Source organism: Amblyraja radiata, chromosome 6 (genome assembly GCF_010909765.2).
Source record: "Amblyraja radiata isolate CabotCenter1 chromosome 6, sAmbRad1.1.pri, whole genome shotgun sequence".
Taxonomy (NCBI): Eukaryota; Metazoa; Chordata; class Chondrichthyes; order Rajiformes; family Rajidae; genus Amblyraja; species Amblyraja radiata.
In genome coordinates, this window is record NC_045961.1 from 54,952,620 (window position 1) to 54,972,501 (window position 19,882).

Here is a 19,882-nt window from a genome sequence, read left to right on the forward strand (position 1 = left end):
ATGTGGGTTGGGAAGTTTACTGGCTGTAAATTGCCCCTAGTATGTCGGGAGAGGGTGAGAAAATAGGATAACACGGAATTAGTGTGAACAGGTGATCAATGGTCAGCGGGCAGAAGGCCTGTTTCCGTGCTGTATCCGTGCTAAACTAAACTAAAATTGCAGAGCTTTCGCACTGAGCCTGGCAGGAGCAAAACACCAAGTTCTGGAGGAACTCAGTGGGTCAAGCAGCATTTGTGGAGGGAGTGGGCAGACAGTTTCTTCAGACTGAGTGGAGTAGAGTTGAGCTGTTCCAGCATTTTGTGTCTATCTCCGGGGGCGGGACAAAGACTGGCACGTGATAGGTTGATAAAGGCAATGGGAGTCTGATTGACAGATGGATGGAGTAAGTGACAAAGACTAGACATGAAAAGGAGACAAATGGGGGGGGGGGGGCAGATAAGGAGGAGGAGTGAAATGTAAAGCCAGAGGGAAGGGATATGAGTGGAAGAGGACAGTGGAGGAAGGGAAAGATGGAGCAATGAAAGGGAAATGGGGGACATAGGGATGGGAGGCAAGTGTCCCCCTAGAGGAAAAGAAAGGAGGTGACTGCGGTGGTGGGAGGAATGTGTGGACACTGGGGTGAGGGTGGGGAGCCATGGGAAAGGGAGGTGGGTAGACGTAGTGTATTAGTTTAGTTTAGAGATACAGTGTGGAAACAGGCCCTTCGGCCCACCGATTCCGCGCTGACCAGCAATCATCTCGTACACTATCTTGGACACTAACCTGCACGTCTTTGGAATGTGGGAGGAATCTGGAGCACCCAGCGAATACCCACGCGGTCACAGGGAGAATGTGCATGCTCCATACAGACAGCACCCGTAGTCAGGATTGAACCGGGGTCTCTGGCACTGTAAGGCAGCAGCTCTACCGCTGCGCCACTTAAAATTGAAACCTGGCAGGATTTAGTTGACTTTCTGGCAGCTACTTAACCTGAGGCATTGGAAACACTTTACTTGGCCAATTTGTACATGGCAGATTGTACTCCCACCAATGTGCTCCATCAGAAGCTGGTGTTTGAAATTCAGTGCATGGCTTTTAATTGGAACTGTGTCGAGCGACTGAAATGACAGCAGCAATGAGAGGAGGCACCGGGGAGAGGAAATGCAAATATCTGATGAAAGCAGGACTTGTGATAGATGGGTATTTTGCTCACCCCGAGCTCTGTGGATGTCAGTAAACTGTAAAGGAATCGAGAGATGATGCGGTTCAGTTGCTTGTTACTGGTTTTGATTTCTATTGATTTCTGACCTTTCGCACATTTTTCTCCACCAATAAACCCATGGCAGTGCACAACATTATTCTCAGCTTTTAGGAGACAAGTCATCATAGTGGCAGTTATTGGCACAAATAGGCCAATGTGTATAAAGATACTCAGCCTGTCTGGGGTTATTAATTACACCACAGTGTTTTTCCTTGCTGCAAAAACACTGCATGCAGCATGAAAATAATGCAGTAGGTTTTTTTTATTTCTTCTCTGATAAAGCTTGTTATATTACTTTTTTTAAGTGGTAAAGAAGCTTTAACAGCAATAAATAAATAGAAATAGAAGGTAGAATGTAGAACCGTTCAGCACAGGAATAAGTCCCTCGACCTACAATGTTTGTGCCGACTCATCTGCCTGCACGTGATCCATGTCTCTCTATTCCCTGCATATCTATGTGCCTATCCAAAAGTCTCTAAAATGCCGCTATCATATCTGCCTCCAACACCACCCCTGGCAGCGCGTTCCATGCACCCACCACCCTCTGTGTATAAAGATTTGCTCCGCACATATCATTTAAACTTTGCCCCTCTCACCTTAAAGTTATGCCCTCTAGTCATTGAAACTGAAAATTCAACCAACCAATGGTTGCTGGCACTGAACACAAGCTGAAATATTACCCTCATTGTACTTATCTCTTATATTAGGATCACCTAGTCAAAGTTTTCTGTTACGTATAAATAGGCAACTGCCAGGTACCAGTTCACGAGGAGTAGGTAGAAAAAACAGACCCTCTGTCATTTGATCACTGCTCAGCTGGCATCCAGGGATAGGGATAGGGATAGCGGCGTTTAAGATAAGAGTTGGTCTTGGCATCATGTTCGGCATGGACAATGCAGGCTGAAGGGCCTGTTCCTGTGCTGTACTGATCTGTGTGCCTGAGCCAAAGACCTATCTACCAATCAAAACACCCTCATCTGTATCCACCTATCACTTGTCCAGCATTGTCCTGCCTCAACCTCTCTTCCAGCCCTCTCCATGTCTGAAGAAGCATCCCGACCTGAAATGTTGCCTGTCCATGCCCTCCACAAGTGCTGCCTAACCTGCTGAGTTACTCCAACACTGTCGTTTGCTCAAGCTTCCAGCCTCTGTAATTTCTTGTGTCTACACATTTATACATATACCATTCCTCCAAGCCTTATTTTTCAAACACTGCAGCCTTTTCAACTATGGCTGATGCATCGCCCAGACAGATGGTTAAGCACACACTAACACCCCTTCTCCCTTTCTGGAGAAGACATGGCAGAACACCATCAGCACCTTCCATAAAGCAGGGGAAAGTCCATACCTAGAGGAGGAAGAGCTAATAATGCATAGAACATCGAACAGTACAGCACAGGAACAGGCCCTTTAGCCCAGAAGCTCCATGCCGACCATCGATCACCCATTCATACTAGTTCTATGTTATCCCACTTTCACATTGTCTGTTCATTCCCTCCACAGATGCCGCCTGACCCACTGACTTCCTCCAGTACTTTGTGTTTTGCCCCTGCCAGGTTCGGTGTGAAACAGCCCTGCAGGCTTAGTTTAGTTAGGAGATCCAGCAAAAGAAACAGGCCCTTCGGCCCACCGACTCCACGCAGACCAATGATCACCTATTTACACTAGTTCTATGTTATCCCACTTTCTCATCCACTCCCTACACGCCAGGGAACAATCTGCAGAGGGCCAATTAACCTACAAACCCGCAAATCCTAGGAATGTGGGAGGAAACCGGAGCACCCACGTGGTAGCAGAGAGAAGGTGCAAACTCCACACACAGATAGCACAGGATCAAACCGGGGTCTCTGGCGCAGTGAGGCAGCAGCTCTAGCAGCTGTGCCACTGTGCCGCATGTTGTGGTGGTTTTGATGCATAGTGTGCACACATTGCTGAGTGTTGGTGATTCAGCTCTGGGCAATTGAATGCTCTTCAAGTCTCAAAATGAGTGGCACGTAATTAAACTGCTCCATAAAATGTATTTGGGTGAAGTTTGATCTTAAATGTTTACGCAAAACACTGAATTGTCGTATTCAGCACTGTTACTCTAAAGCCCTTACTGACGATGTTTCAAATGCCACGTTCCTGCTTTCTCAAAGTGTTTCCTTGGCACAAATGAAATGTGTCTTGGCAGATACAAGAGGCATAGACTTGTACTGCAAAGTGCGGTGTCACAAAAGAAAATATAATGTAGCTCTTTCAAATTATTTAGTTTAGTTTAGCGGCAGAGCATGAAAACAGGATCTTCAGCTGAACTGAGTCCACGCTGACCATTGATTATCCACTCACATTAGTTCTATGTTATCCTACTTCCGCATCCACTACCTACACACTATGTGAAATTCACATAGGCCAATTAACGTACAAACCCACACATCTTTCGGATGTGGGAGGAAACCGGACAACCCGGAGGAAACCCAGGTGGTCACAGGGAGAATGTGCAGATTCCACACAGACAGCACCTGGGGTCGGGATTGAACCCGGGTCTCTAGCGCGGCGAGGCAGCAGCTCAACCAGCTGCGTCACTGCACTGCTCTTTATTCAAATAAATCATATAACTGTTTGGAGAATAAAATATTTCTTGTGCTGTTCCAGTTTTTTTTGTATAAATCAGTGGCATTTAGACATTGGCAAAATATTACCTGTGGTACTAAAGAGATTAACAGCCAACTGTGGCAATCTTACCATTTTAACAAATTAATGCCATTTTAAATAATTGTTAAAATTCACAATTGTCTTTTCTTGTCATAATAAATTACATAAACTATTCAGCAATCCACATTTTAAAGTTTTTTATCAATAAAGCTGGTATTTAAATAAAAATGATAAGTTTACAGTTTTGACCTTACGTTGCTACCAGGGGCGGAAAACCCAGGGGGGCCAGAGGGGACACGTCCCCCCCATGTTTTGAGAGGTGGGCGACATCCCCGCCAGGTTAACCTGCCTGGGCTTGCGGGAAATATGGCCAGCGCAGAGAAGCAGCGCTGGTATCCCGTCAGTCCAGACAAGGCTGTTCGTTAACCCGGTGAGACAGGCAGAGTTGAGCTGCATTTAGCGCTGGATTGAGCCTCCGAAGCCTCGCGCGCGTGTGTGAGTGTGCGCATGCGCGCGCGGCCGCCAAAAAATTGTGTCCCCTGTCCCCTCCATGTTTTGATAGCGAGTTCCGCTCTTGGTTGCTACTTGCACTGGACTTGCACATTAGTTTATTATTGAACAACAATAGACCTTACCCTTGCTCCATGTCTCAGTAACATTTGGACTACCATTGCCCTCCTGGGTTAGGAAATACTGGTGCACTTTTTTATCATAGTTTTGCAGCTTATTGCTGCCCCAGGATCTCCAAAACCTTATGATGGTGGTATTGTTAATGGAGTGTAAGGCTACATTGCTAATATCTCATTTTAATTCCATCAAAGGGGCTCAACACAGTGCAGACTACCAGCTCAAAGAACAAAGTAGTGGGGTAACTCAGCGAATCAGGCAACATCTGTGGAGGGAATGGACCGGCAACATTTCGGGTTGGGGACCCTTCTTCAGACTGATTGTGTTAGATGGGCATGGTGGGGGTGGGGCGGGGTGAGAAAGCTGAAAGAGAGGTTGAGGTGGGACAAAGGCATGACAAGTGATGGACACAAGGAACTGCAGATGCTGGTTTACAAAAAGAAGACACAAAATGCTGAAATTACTCAGTGGGTCAGGCAGCATCTCTGGAGAAAAGGAAAAGTTGACATTTTGGGTCAGGACCCTTCAGCAGACTCATTGCAGTAGGGGAGAGAAAGTTGGAAGAGAGGTGGAGGTGGGACAAAGCCTGGGGAATGACGGGTGGATACAGGTGAGTGGAGGGTTTGATTGAAGTTTGTAATTTAGTTTATTTAGTTTGTTTAGTTTGTAGTTCAGTAAATTGTCTCTAGTGTGTAGGAAGTGAAAGCGGGATTTTGTAGAACTGGTGTGAACGGGTGATCAATGGTTGGCGTTGTCTTGGTGTGTCGAATGGCCTGTTTCCACGCTGTATCTCTAACCTAAATTAAACTGGCATTGGGCATTATTGTCATCACTTAGACAGGAAAGTTTGCGAAGGATCCAAAGAGGAAGAGGATTACAAACATAAGTTAATCAATCAGTTCCAGAATCCAGAGTAAATTCAGGCCACGTTGTCTTCAATGGAGACTCCAACATTCCTGGGCGTAACCAGAGCATTCTGGAGCTTGGCACATTGCCAGATTAGTCTCCACATGGAAGCACTGCACTAGATTTTCTTTGTTTCTGCAACAAGAATTTGAACCTCCGGGGCTTAAGTGAAGGTTCATTTCCTAGTGACAATACCCACTATAGTGATAGTAAAATGCACAAAGTGCTGGAGTAACTCAATGGGTCAGGTACCGGGACAGATAGTTCCATGCTGTAGTTTGCAGCTGGGTTGTCTGGGAGACTGCTTCATACTAGCGAATCCTTGGTGGATGAAAAGAATAGAATGAATTTGTAAAGCTAATAAATAAACATATTAAAGCTAATAATTTGGTTGGCGTGGGAAAGTTGGGCAGAAGGGTTTCTTTCTGTGCTGTATGACTCTAAAAAAATGCAATGTGTGAGAGTAACTCAGCTGGGGAGGCAGCAACTCTGGAGAACGTGGATAAGTGATGTTTCGGGTCTGAGAAAGGGTCTTAACCTGAAACGTCACCTATCCTTGTTCTCCCAGAGATGATGCCTGACCTGTTAAGCTACTCCAGTACTTTGACTCTTTTTTTTTGTAAACGAGCACATGCAGATCCTTGTGTCCCCATAACAGTGATGTTAACTTGTCCATTCCGTGCATCTGGCTGAGGGGCAGATGAGCTGAGCTATGCCCTCTCGTATTTGACATCCTGTGAAAAAGGCTCTGACTGTCTATCGTATCTGTGCCTCTCATAGTTTTATCTACTTCTATCAGTTCTCACCTCAACCTCTGGCATCTTAGTGATGGGCCGAAGGGCCTGTTCCTATGCTGCATTGTTCTATGGTTTAAGGTGAGTAAGGCCAACACTTTCACCCTTGGCGTTGCAGTGTACAAATGTCTGCCTTTGCACGTTTGCAGCTGTCCCAGTTACACCGAGAACTAGGTCAGAGCAGCAGAACACATTTAATGGAGCAACGATTATAAGCATTTATCTATATAACTCTAAAAATCTGATCTTGTACGTGTGTATATGGGGGTTGCACGTAAGGTCACTGGGTCATAGGGCTTGACGCACGGAGCCACTCAATCCATCTGGAGGACATCCGTCACTTCCGGTATATGTTATTAATGTAAGAAACGCGTACTTTCCTACCTGTTAAAAAACGCCAAAATGTTGAATTTTTACGCTGAAAGAAATTGTGGAAGTCGGGGTAAGTGTGAGAGACATGTACCCAACTTTAGAATTCCAAACGTGAAGCGAAATGAAGGTAAAGAGAAGCGAGAGCTGAAGGGTCAACAGCAGCTAAAGTGCTTGGTAAACATTGACTGTACAGATATCGTAATTGAAAATATTGGGAATTATCGCGTTTGCTCACTGCATTTCATCAACAGTAAGGCATTATTTGTGTTTTTTCTTGATTCCTTTGGTATCTAAAAAGTCTCAGAAGTGATCAATCTGGCAGGTAAATCTTTCTTCAGATGCGTTTTCATTTTGTATGTAAAAACCCACTTGAGAACCATGGGCAATTAAAAAAATTCCTCTCTACCCCTTCCGCCGCCCTCTCTACCCATTCCCCCTCCCTCTCTATCCCTCCCCCTCCCTCTCTACCCCCCTCTCTCTCTACCCCTCCCCCTCCGTCTCTACCCCCTCCCCCTCTCTCTACCCCCTCCTCCCTCTCTACCCCCTCCCTCTGCTCTGCCTCCCTCTCTGCCCTCCCTCCCTCTCTGCCCCCCTCCGTCTCTGCCCCCATCCCTCTCTGCCCCCCCTCCCTCTCTGCTGCCCCTCCCTCTCTGCCCCCCTCCCTCTCTACCCCCTCCCTCTCTAGGGAGTGGTGAGTATTGGGACCTATGGATGAGTGGTGGAGTATTGAGCTTGGGAACCAGCCCTCCCCTGTGAGGCCGCACGCCCCTCCTACCCCTTAAACTCTACCCCCTCCCTCTCCCTCTCTACCCCCCTACCCCCCTCTCTACCCTCCTCACCCCCTCCACACCCTCGCCTCCCTATCCCTCTCTAGCCACGTCTGCGCAGTTGGGGGCTATGCGTGAGTGGATAGGATGGGGAATGGGGTAAAAGGAGCGAATTAATAATTTAATATTAAGGGAAGGGGTTAGTGTGTGTGTGGGAGGGGGTTAGTGTGTGTGTGGGAGGTGGTTAGTGTCTGTGTGTGTGACGCCGCAGGCCGCCCCCCCCCACTACCACGCGTTGAGGGGACGGGACCCAAAACTCTCATTGTGTGTGTGTGTGTGTGTGTGTGTGTGTGTGTGTGTGTGTGTGTGTGTGTGTGTGTGTGTGTGTGTGTGTGTGTGTGTGTGTGTGTGTGTGTGTGTGTGTGTGTGTGTGTGTCCGTCATGCCCTGAATTGTGGCAAAATGGTACAAGATAGTGCTACAATTTTTGGACCACCTTACTCACCATTATCCTGTGGTGTGGTGTATCAAGCTTTGTTCAGATTGATGGTATATTTTACAAGTTATTCACATTTACAACTTTACAAAAACCGCTTTGAGATAAATGACTTGAAGTTGCAGTGGCAGTTGCAGCTATGATGTCACAATGGGATCTCATTTACTTAAACTGCCCATGAGCAGTGCTCCACCCGACAATGACATCACAACGGGATCTCATTTACATAAGCTGCCCATGACCAGTGTTCCAGCCCAGCATGACATCACAATGGGATCAGCAGCTTCCACCTCAAGAGGGGTAGGGAGAAAAGAGGGGTAATGGAGGGAGGGAGATTTAAAAAAAAAATCAGTTTTAATCAAATTCTTGGGGGGAGGTTTCATTTACAAAAAAAAATGTGGTTTTCATTGTGGGGTGGAGGTGTGTGGAATAGGGGAGAGGTTGCATTAAAAAAAAAATCCAGAATTGGGATTGGGGGGAAGTTAATGCCGACCCCCCCCCCCCCCCCCCCCCCCCCCCCCCCCCCCCCCACGTGGGGTCGATTGCTTGGCTCAACTGAGGGTTGGGGAAAGGCGAGGGATGTGAGGGAGGGAGTGGGGAAGGGGAGGAGGAGAAATGTTATTTAAACATTGTGTTCAGTGGGGGAGTGAGATAGGGGAGAGGTGAGGAGTGGGGGGGGGGGGGATAGATGTGGAGGAGCGGGTAGGGAGGGGAGAGGGGTTATGGAGGGAGGGAGAGAGTGACTGAGGGTAGGGGAAAGGAGAGGGAGGGAGAGGTGAGGGAAGGAGTGGATGTGGGTAGGAGGAGAGGGGAAAGACGAGGGAGGGTGAAGAAGAGACGGAGAGAGTACTGGGGGATGAGGGGACATGAGCCGTGCCTGTGCAGTTGGGGGCTGTGGGTGAGTGGTGGAATATTGCGTTGGGGGAACAGGTTGCGTTGGGGGAACAGGTGAGTGGTGGAATATAGCATTGGAGGAATGGGGCCTAACGGGTCCCACTTGGTCTAGTATATCACTAAAAGCAAAACATTCCATCTACACTTTTTTCTAGAGAAAAGCCATACCAAAATATTAATTGATTGGTGGAGGCAGATGCAATAGTGGCATTTATGAGACCTTTGGACATATATAAAACTATTGGGCAGGGAGCATAAGAGCAGGCTTCCCATTTTCCACATGCACGCCACCCATGCAATACTTTACACCCAGAAGGAAAATATTTCCCATTATTCTAATACAGAAAATATTTCAATGTCACCACAATTGTCTAATTTTGGACGTTTGTCATCTGGAGCCAAAAGCAGACTAACATTAGGTGCTGTGAAAAAAAATGACAGATCATGCAATTTTCTGTAGGGACACAAAGAGTGTTCATTTTACATACTGACATTACAGACATACTACTTCAGAGTGACCGCTGAATAAAATTATCCGCTCCTTCACGCTGCGTGTATTGAGCAGAGAATCATCAGTAACCTACTTTTCACACAGACCTATTTTTGTCGGCAGAATTGATGCAGTCCTTGTCATGACAGCAGTGATAGTGACTCTTCAACCCATTGTCCCTGTGCAGACATCCTAAACAAGGCACCCAATCCACCTCACTCACTCACCGTCTCCCTCAGCCTTGGGATATATCTCTTTCAAGAAGAGTCAAAGAGCAATACAGCATGGAAACAGGTCCATTCTGACATGTCCCATTGGCCTGCAATTGGCCCTTATCCCTCTAAACCCTTCTTATCCCTAAATCTGTTCAAATGTCTTTTAAAAATCGTAATTGTATCCACTTGTCTGCCAGCTTATTCCAGACGCAGACTACCTTCTAAGTGAAAATTTTCCCTGCGGCCTTACCTAATTTTCTCCCCTCTCACCTTAAGCCTTGGCCCTATTGTCCTGGAATCATCTACTCTTGGAAAAAGACTGCGTGCATTCACTTTACCCATGCCTCTCGTGATCTTGCACACCTCAATAAGGTCACCCCTCCTGCGCTGCTAAGACAATAGTCCCAGCCTTTCCAACCTCTCCCTACAACTCAAGACTCCAAGGCCAGGTGTCTGAAGAAGGGTCTCCACCCGAAACATCCAGAACAAGGTGTCACAGTCTAAGGATAAGGGGGAAATCTTTTAGGACCGAGATGAGAAAAACATTTTTCACACAGAGAGTGGTGAATCTCTGGAATTCTCTGCCACAGAAGGTAGTTGAGGCCAGTTCATTGGCTATATTTAAGAGGGCGTTAGATGTGGCCCTTGTGGCCAAAGGGATCAGGGGGTATGGAGAGAAGGCAGGTACAGGATACTGAGTGGATGATCAGCCATGATCATAATGAATGGCGGTGCAGGCTCGAAGAGCCGAATGGCCTACTCCTGCACCTATTTTCTATGTTTCTATGTTTCTATGTCACTTATTTCATGTCTGACCTGCTGAGTTACTCCAGCTTTTTGTGTCTATCTTCGGTTTAAATCAGCATCTGCGGTTCCTTCCTACCAGGTAAAATTCTGGTGCATCTCTTCTGCACCCTTTCCACCGATTACATCCTTCCTGTAGCTGGGCGACCAGAACTGCACACAATACTCCAAGTATGGTCTCACCAACGACTTAATTGAAACAGTAACAATAATTATCACATAAATGGAAATCGTTTAAATTCAAAATTTCTGCTAATGTATGACAACTATGATTGTTTTTTTCTTATCTTTCTTTTTCTCAATCTAGGTCCTCTTTCTGTATATTTCATAATTTTCTCTGACATATTAAATTCCATTCACCATTACCCGACACAACACCCCCCAAAACGTTTAAAGATAATTGTTGTGGACTATAGTTCTCACTGAGCTGAACCGTTAATTTTGTTTCCCTCTCCACGTATTGAATGAATTGATTGAAAGATACAGCATGGAAACAGGCCCTTCGGCCCACCGGGTCCACACCAACCATCGATCGCCTGTTCACACCAGTTTTATGTTATCCCACTTACTCATCTACTTCCTACATACTGAAGGCAATTTACATGGGTAATTAACTTACAAACCCTCACGTCTTTGGGATATGGATGAAAACCGGAGCACCTGGAGGAAACCCACACGGACACAGGGAGAACGTATAAACTTCAAACAGATAGCAGCCGAGATCAGGATCGGATCCAGTTCTCTGGCGCTGTGAGGCATCGGGTCTACCAGCTGCACCACTGTGCCACCCTTAATACACTGCCTAGTTGCTGAATACACCTGGCATTTTCTCTTTTATTTCCATTTTTCCTGCATCTAGCCAGCCCAATCCTTTAAGAATAGGTGCAGGAGTAGGCCATTTGGCCCTTCGAGCCAGCACCGCCATTCGATATGATCATGGCTGATCATCTAAAATCAGTAATCCATTCCTGGCTTTTCCCAATATCCCTTGATTCTTTTAGCGCTAAAACTAACTCTTTCTTGAAAACATCCAGTGAATTGGCCTCCACTGCCTTCTGTGGCAGAAAATTCCACAGATTCACAACTCTCTGGGTGAAATTATTTTTCCTCATCTCAGTCTACTTCTTCTTCTTCTCAGTCCTAAATGGCCTACCCCTTATTCATAAACTGTGACCCCTGGTTCTGGACTTCCCCCAACATCAGGAACATTTTTCCTGCATCTAGCCTGTCCAATCCTTTAAGAATTTGATATGTTTCAATCAGATCCCCTCTCATCCTAAATTCCAGTGAATACAAGCTCAGCAGACCATTCTTTCATCATATGTCAGTCCTGCCATCCCGGGAATCAACCTGGTGAACCTACGCTGCACTCCCTCAAAAGCAATAATGTCCTTCCTCAAATTAGGAGACTAAAATTGCACAGTACTCCAGGTGCGGTCTCACCAGGGCCCTGTACAACTGCAGTAGGACCTCCTTGTACCTAAACTCAAATCCTCTTGCAATGAAGACCAACATGCCTTCAGATTCTCAGATTGTCTGTTTGAAAATTAAGTTGTAAAGCAATGAATGCCCAACATGAATTAAGAGTTACATTTGTGTTTCAGTGATTCTGCTAAAAAAAACATGGAGAAGATAAGTCACAATTAATGTAAAAGAGTTAAATCTATAAGGGAATAACAAAATCGGCCCAGTGGCACGGTGGTAGAGCTGTTGCCTCACAGTGTCAGAGACCTGGGTTTGATCCTGATTTTGGGTGTAGACTGTATGGAGTTTCTACAATCCCCCTGTGACTACATGGATTTTCTCCAGATGCTCCGGTTTCCTCCCACATTCCAAAGATGTGCAGGATTGTAGTTCAATTGGTTTCTATATATTGCCCCTAAGGTGTAGGATAAAACTAGTGTGTGGGTGATTGTTGGACAACATGGACTCAGTGGGCTGTTTCTACGCTGTATCTCTAAAACTAATACTAAAATCAAAACCTGTATTGGGATTTCATCTCGTACCAGATTTTGACCTGTACTATTCACTTATTGTTGCCGATCATGAATAAATTCATTATAAAGAAACTGAAAATGTACTTGCTCAACTGCTTATATGATCCAGTATGTATCCTTTGTTAAGGGATGATCGCATGCCTCTGCCTAATTCACCCGTGCTCTGGAGAAAGCACAATTCTATGGCATCAGTTGAATTCACTTAGTTTAATGACAAGAGTGGCATTAAAGACCACAAAGAATCAAGTGCTCTTCTAGTCAATTACACAACAAAGACAGTTAAGTATTTTCTGTTTACAGAGCATGACGGGAACCAACTCCCTGTGCATAATACAAACATTCAATTAAAATTCAATAATCTTGAACAATACAATGTGCATGCAATGTCAAAATCATTGCAGAGGCTTCTAAATTATTAACTATTCTGCAAGATTAATAGTGCCCATCAAGGTCAGGCTGACCTATTTTGGTTGCAGTTCTATTCTACTGAGCCAGAATTTCATTGTCCTATCTGGGACACATGACAATAAACTCACTTGACTTGACTTGACTTTCTCTTCATTAGATTTGCACAAAAATAAAAGCATTTTCAAATGGAAATAAGAGGTCGACTTCTTAATTTGATATTGAGTTGTACCGTAGGAGGATTTTCTGAGATAACAAGCCAGATCGTGGTCTTCAGAACTGAATACCTTTCCCTCTGAAAACTTCCTCTTTTAATACAATTTATTTTATACATGTAGACACAAGGAACTGCAGATTGCTGGAGGAACTTAATGGGTCAGGCCATATCTTCGCAAGGAATTGTCCAGCAAGGTTTTGGGTGGTGACCCATCTTCAGACTCTTCAGTCATTCATTTTCAATAAGTTTGATGTTTGTCTATAGTTCCGAGAATGGTTATGGTATGGACATTTGTACATATATTCTCCCTTCTCTATTTATTTTCTCTGGCTCTTGCCTTAGTCCTAAGCAAGTTGAAGGTCAGCAGTTTAAGTTTAAAAACAAGGTATATATTTCAAGATAACACCTTCAAATAGCTGCACTTTAAATATTTGTTAAATAAACTGATATCCATATGAAGCAAAGAGAAAGTTTTAAGAAACCATCATTTTTACAAGTGATAGATACAAGCGCTGGCATTAAATGTCAGCTCAACTGGTGAATCATAGAATTATATCTCATCACAGTGGATGGTGTGTATGTAGAACAAGCTGCCAGAGGAGGTAGTTGAGGCAGGTCCTATAACAGCATTTAAAAGACATTTGGACAGATACATGGATAGGAATATTTTTGAAGGATATAGGCCAAACTTGGGCAAATGGGATTAGTCGAAAGGCCTGCTTCCATGCTGTACGACTCTATGACTCTATCTGTGAGTTGATCACAGGAGGAGACTACCTTTGGTGTCCTGTCATACCTTCGGTGTTTTTTTCTAATATGTTTTCAATAGTTTTATTCCCCAGCTCTTTTTCCATTGGTTTGACTTGCTCTCAAGCTAAAACAGTAATTTATGTGGAAGACCTCAGTGGAAGACCATGAGACCATGAAACATGGGAGTAGAATTAGGCCCATCGAGTCAACTCGGCCGTTCAATCATGGTTGATCTATTTTTTCATCTCAACCTCATTCTTCTACCTTGACCCCACAACCTTTGTCACCCTTACTAATCTAGAATCTATCTCGGCCTTAAGAATACCCAACATCTTGGCCTCCACAGCCGTCGGTGGCAAAAGGATAAGGATTGATTTACATAAATCAGGTGCTCTCAAATTCAGGATATCTCCAATTTCTTGAGTCGCTTTTCCTTATGTAAGACCATGTTCTTTACTGATAATTGCTACCTGCCACTTTCTTTTTACATGGTGCCACCATTGGACTGATCTCTTCAATGTGTAATGAGTGGATAACATAGAACCAATCTGCTCCTGGCTTCCTTGTGAGAATAACTACAGGAAAAGTACAATCGTTGTGACCTTCAGTCCCAAAGGAACAACGATGGAAGTATCAGGTACCCAGACACATATTACCACTGGGATGAATTGAAGACATTCTAACAATTGGCCATGAAGGTGATCCATCGCAATAGCTTTTATTGACAATAATAAAATCAGAGAACACAGCGATAAAAAACAGTAAAACTAAAGGATGTCTCACACAAATTGAAGTAATAGTAAATTTTGGATTGAATTATTCAGGATTACTCTTTTAACAGACTTGACTGCTGAGCCTATGTTGTCAAATTGAGGCTGTGGCAATAATTGGATGGATTTTATATTTAATCTCAGTTGCACTTGTTCCGTCTATCTCTTACTTGGTGTAATACAATTTATTTTTTAGTGCTATGCAAAATGAAAAGAGGCTTCACTGAAAGGCGGGGCTCAAAATTGGGTTCAAATGAGTTCTTTCATCCTACATATGATCCACAAATAATTACACTTTAAGTAAATAAACTTATGGAACATCATTTTCATTCAACTTTCTTACTAGCTTTTCACTGCACTTGGTACACGTGACAATAAATTAAAGTAAACTAAAGTAAATTGCCAAATGAATTAATCCTCACTGTTGATAAAAGTGGGAAGAAACTGTTCCTGTCCGGTGGTACGTGCTTTCAAGCTTTTGTATCAAAATAACGCCTAACCTACCCTTGATACCCACCTATTCCAAACTTGTCCAGAGTTAATGATTGTGCAGTGACTCTGTGAATATTGATGACTATTAAAAGATAGTGTTGATGTATTTAGCATTATACTAATGCAGATGATGGTTTACTAAGGAAAATGCTGGGGTAACTCAGCAGGTGAAGTAGCATCTCTGGAGAACATGGATAGGTGACGTTTCAGGTTGGGACCCTTCTTTAGTCTTGTTGTAATGGGAGAGACAGAAAGCAGGAAGAGAGGAGAGGCGGGACAAAGCGTGGCAGGTAATAGATGAACACAGGCAAGCGGTGGGTGGATTTTTGAGAGGTAGTTGGTTGGACAAAGATGAAAAAGAAAAGAAGATGAGGATAAAAGGATTGAAGAGTTGCGAATTGTGAAGCTAGAGCAAGAGATTTCAGTAGACGAGGAGGGGGAGGGGAGAAATAGGTGCAAGTCCAGGTGGGGCACAGGGGAGGGGAGGGGGAAGAAAGGTGGATGAAACAATCCAACAGTTACTTACTAGGTGTTGGCGGCGACGTCGTTTGATGGCGGGTGTGCTGGCAGGGGAGGGGGTAGCACTAAGTGCATCCTCGATGTCCAGGTTCAGCCTATCAAGCTTCCTCATCAGTAAAGTCATGGAGTCTCTCCAATGGAAGACATCTTCATGTGAAATGGCCTGTAACAACATCAGTAGCGAAGTCATAATGTCAGTACCTCTATAGCCACACAAGGGATATCTAGAGATATAGAGATATAGCATGGTAAGAGCCCTTCGGCCCACCAAGTGCATGCTGACCATCAAACACCCATTTATACCAATTCCAACTTTCCATCCCTCTAGCTTTACATTTCACTACTCTTCTCCTCTTATCTGACATATTTTTTCTCTGTCTTCTCTTGCCTTTATCCACCATCTGCCAATCAACCTCCCCCCATCTTTACCAGCTTTCCCTTCCCCCCCCCCCCCCCCCCACTAAAATCAGACTGAAGATGGGTCCTGCCCCATAACATCACCTATCCATGTTCTCCACAAATAGATACAATGTGCTGAATAACTCAGCAGGTCAGGCAGCATATCTGGAGAAAATGGGTAAGTGATGTTTCAGGTCAGGACCGTTGTCTACAGGTGCTGCCTGATCCGCTGAGGTCCTCCAGCACTTTGTCTTTTGTTCTCTCCATATTGTTAGAAATTCCCTACAGATTCTACCACTCCCTACACAGTAGGGGGAATTTACAGTGGCTAATTAACGCGCAAATCTGCACGTCCTTCTACTAAAAATGTAATATCTAGATGTCTTTAATGTCTTTATAGAACATGGCACAGGACTTGGACAGGTTGAGAGAGTGGGCAGAGAAGTGGCAGATGGAATATAGTGTAGCAAAGTAAGGGATCATGCATTTTGGTAGTAAGAATTAAGGCGTAGACTATTTTCTAAATGGGGTGAGAATACAGAAATCGGAGGTGCATTGGACTTGGGAGTGCTGGTGCAGGATACCCAAACAGTTAAACTGCAAGTCGATTCAGTAGTAAAGAAAGCAAGCTCAATGCTTGCATTTATTTCAAGAGGGCTTACATACAAAAACAGGGAGGCTCTATAAGGCGCTGGTAAGGCCACATTTGGAATATTGTGAGCAATTTTGGGCACCATATCTGAGGAAGGATGTGCTGGCTCTGGAGAGGGTCCAGATGAGGTTTACAAGAATGATCCCAGGAATGAGTAGGTTAACCTATGATGAGTGTTTGTCGGCACTGGGCCTGTATTCGCTGGGGTTTTGAAGAATCAGGGGGGATCCTATTGAAACTTACAGAATAGTGAAAGGCTTGAATTGAGAGGATGTTTCCACTTGTGGGAGAGTCCAGGACTAGAGGTCATAACCTCAGAATTAGGGGCATTCTTTTAGGAAGGAGATGAGGAGACATTCCTTTAGTCAGAGGGTGGTGAATCTGTGGAATTCTTTGCCACAGAAGGCTGTGGAGGCCACATCAGTGGATATTTTTAAGGCAGAGATAGATAGATTCTTGATTCGTAAGGTGACAGAGGTTATGGGGAGAAGGCAGGAGAATGGGGATAGATGGGAGAGATAGATCAGCCATGATTGAATGGCGGAGTAGATGGGCCAAAAGGCCTAATTCTACTCCTATCCCTTATGACCTTATGACCTAATCCATATCCTTGCATTCACAGCATATCCATGTGTGTATCTAAAAGTCCCTTAAACTCCACCACCGTACTTGGCAGCGTGTTCCAACACCCACACCCACCACCCTGCTTCACACATCTCCTTTAAACTTTGCCCCTCTCACCTTAATGCTATGCTCTCTAGTATTTGATATATCCATCCTGGGACAAAGGTTCTGATATCTACCCTATGTGTGCCTCTCATAAATGTATATATTTCTATCAAGCCTCCCTTCAACCTCCGGTGTTCAAGAGAAAACAATTCATGTCTGTCCACCCACTCCATTTCCTTGACTCTATTTGAACTGGCTAGTGTTGTTTGTATATTCACCCTTGAGGTATTGCTAGTACTTATCTCCCATCCCATGCGTCCTTGAAATGACAGTGGTGAAGTGTGTGTTTCAGATGCTGCAGTCTTGTGCTAAATGGGGATTTCTGTGATTCTGACCCAGTGAGGGAGAAGAGCGCACAGGATGTAATTACATTGAAAGCATAGGGTTGAAGTAACGGCAGGGAGATGACAGGTTACATGAAGCAATAATCGTTTGTCTGGTCCACTGTAACAACAGTCTACTTATAACAAAAGTAAGCGTCAGTTTCCACGTGCATACTGACAATAAAATAGAAGGTGCTGGGAAAACTTAGTGGGGCTGTATCCATGGAGGGAAGGAACAGGCAACCTTTTGGGTTGGGACCCTTCTTCAGTATGAATGTAGTGACAAAGGTGGAGAAAGCTGGAGGTGGGGACGGGACAAAGCCTGGCAAGTGATAGGTGATACTGTTGAGGGGCCAGGTTTGATTGGCAGATGGGTAGAGAAAGTGACAAAGCCTAGAGATGTAGAGGGGACAAAAGGTTGTCAGATAAAGAGAGGAGAGGAGGAGTGAAATGTGAAACCGGAGGAAAGGATATAGATGGAGGGGGAAAGGTTGGGAAGGGAAAGAGGGGGGGGCGGCGGGGGAAGCTAAAAGCAAAATGCAGGACTTGGGGATGAGGGATGAGAGATGAGCGTATGAAGGTGGGGAAACAAGCAGAGTGACTGGGGTGGTGAGATGGTGGGAGAAATGTTTGCACATCAGGATGGCATAAATGGAAGTTGCTCTATGGCTCATGGTTGTCAGATGAAATCATAAAAAATGTGAAGTGATGGTCAACATGGACATGGTGGGTTAAAAGACGTGTTTGTGCTGAGTTTTTGGGAAGAGCAATAAGAAGAATATATATATATATATATAAATATAACATTTCAGCACCAAATAAAGAAGATTCAGGTGCATCGCAAAACAAAACCATTTATAATCATGGGTTTTAGAGATAAAGCACCCATTTGCAGTATAATTATGGGTTTTAGAGAAAGAAAAAGCACTCAGAAACCCAAGTATAGGGTACAATCAAAACATAGGACCACAAAATTTAGACCATAAAACATAAAAACGGCCTCAATTAAGGATAAAACACAAAGTGTTGGAGGAACTCAGCAGGTCGGGCAGTATCTGTGAATGGAATGGACAGACGATGTTTCAGATTGGGATGAAATGTCATTTGTCGATTCCCTCCACAGATGCTGCCTGATCTGCGGAGTTCCTTCAGCACTTTGTGTTTTTCTCAAGGTTCCTTGTGTCTCAATTTAGAATGTTGCTTTTCTCACTCAAAAAATGTTATTAAGGTAAACTTAAATGAGGTACAGAAAATACTGGAAGCACTCATCAGCTCAAGCAACATCCGTGGAAAGAGAAATAATTAATATTTCACGTCGGACACCTTGAACAGCACAGAGGCTCGGCTGGTTGGGTTACTCTTTCACAGCTCCAGTGACACAGCTCCAGTGACCTTGGGTGTTGTATGTGTGGAGTTTGCACCTTCTTGCTCTGACCACGTGGGTTTCCTCTGGGTGCTCTGATTTCCTCCCACGTCCTAAAAATATGTGCACAAGTGTGACATGTGCACAAGTTTTTTTGCACAGAGGGCGGTGAGTGCCTGGAAAACGCTGCCAGGGTGATGGTGGAGGCAGATAAAGCATCTCGGTTTTGCACCACGTGATGCAAATCCCACCCGTCACCCATCGCAGGTGACAATGTATTTGTAACTGGATACGATTGCGGGGATTTAAGAGTCTTACTGATAGGCCATGGATATGCAAGGATTGGAGGGATATGAATCACATGCAGGCAGATATGATTAGTTTAATTGGAATCATGATCAGCATGGACATTGTGGGCTGAAGGGCCTGTTCCTGTGCTGTTCCGTTCTATTTTCCTGTTTTATGTTAATTGACTGATGTCAATTGTCTCGCATGTGTTGATGAGTGGTTGAATCTGGGGCTGTTGAAGGTGGAATACTTGTTGAGAATATGAGGGGAATGAAATGGGTTAGAGTAGAATTAGTGTAAAAATGGGTGCATTATGATCCATAGTGAGAGTGGGAGAAAGAGGCTCTTTCCCGGCTGTATCTCCCGATGACATGACAAAGTGAAACACTCTCTATTTCTCTCTCCGCAGATGCTGGCTGACCTGTGGATCATTTCCAGCATTTTCTGCTTTATCTCAGACATCCGACAACTGTAAAAAAATCAAGTTAAATATATACCCAATGCTCTCTATTGGTGGCTGAAAACAAAATGCCAGGATCATGGCTGGCCAACTTAATGCCCCCCTGGCACATCTTGCGTGGGGTCTCGGTGAACTATTTCTGTACACTTTGCTAATCAGGGATTGTGCTTAGGTATGTCAATATCTTACTGAATTATAAACAAAAAAAAAAGAATTTCACCGTGCATTTGCCCGTAACGATAAAGCATTGACCAAAACTGGCTGCACTCAATTCTGACAA

General features: G+C 44.5%; 1 protein-coding gene across 2 annotated transcripts in view; it reads right to left on the reverse strand.

Moving 5' to 3' along the window:
- stard13 (StAR related lipid transfer domain containing 13) overlaps nt 1-19,882 on the reverse strand; it is a 363,098-nt gene that overhangs the window by 227,795 nt on the left and 115,421 nt on the right. For both annotated transcript variants that reach the window (XM_033022887.1, XM_033022886.1), the window contains one exon: nt 15,396-15,551. In XM_033022887.1, coding sequence (XP_032878778.1) covers nt 15,396-15,551 — 156 coding nt within the window. The remainder of the gene's footprint in view (nt 1-15,395; nt 15,552-19,882) is intronic.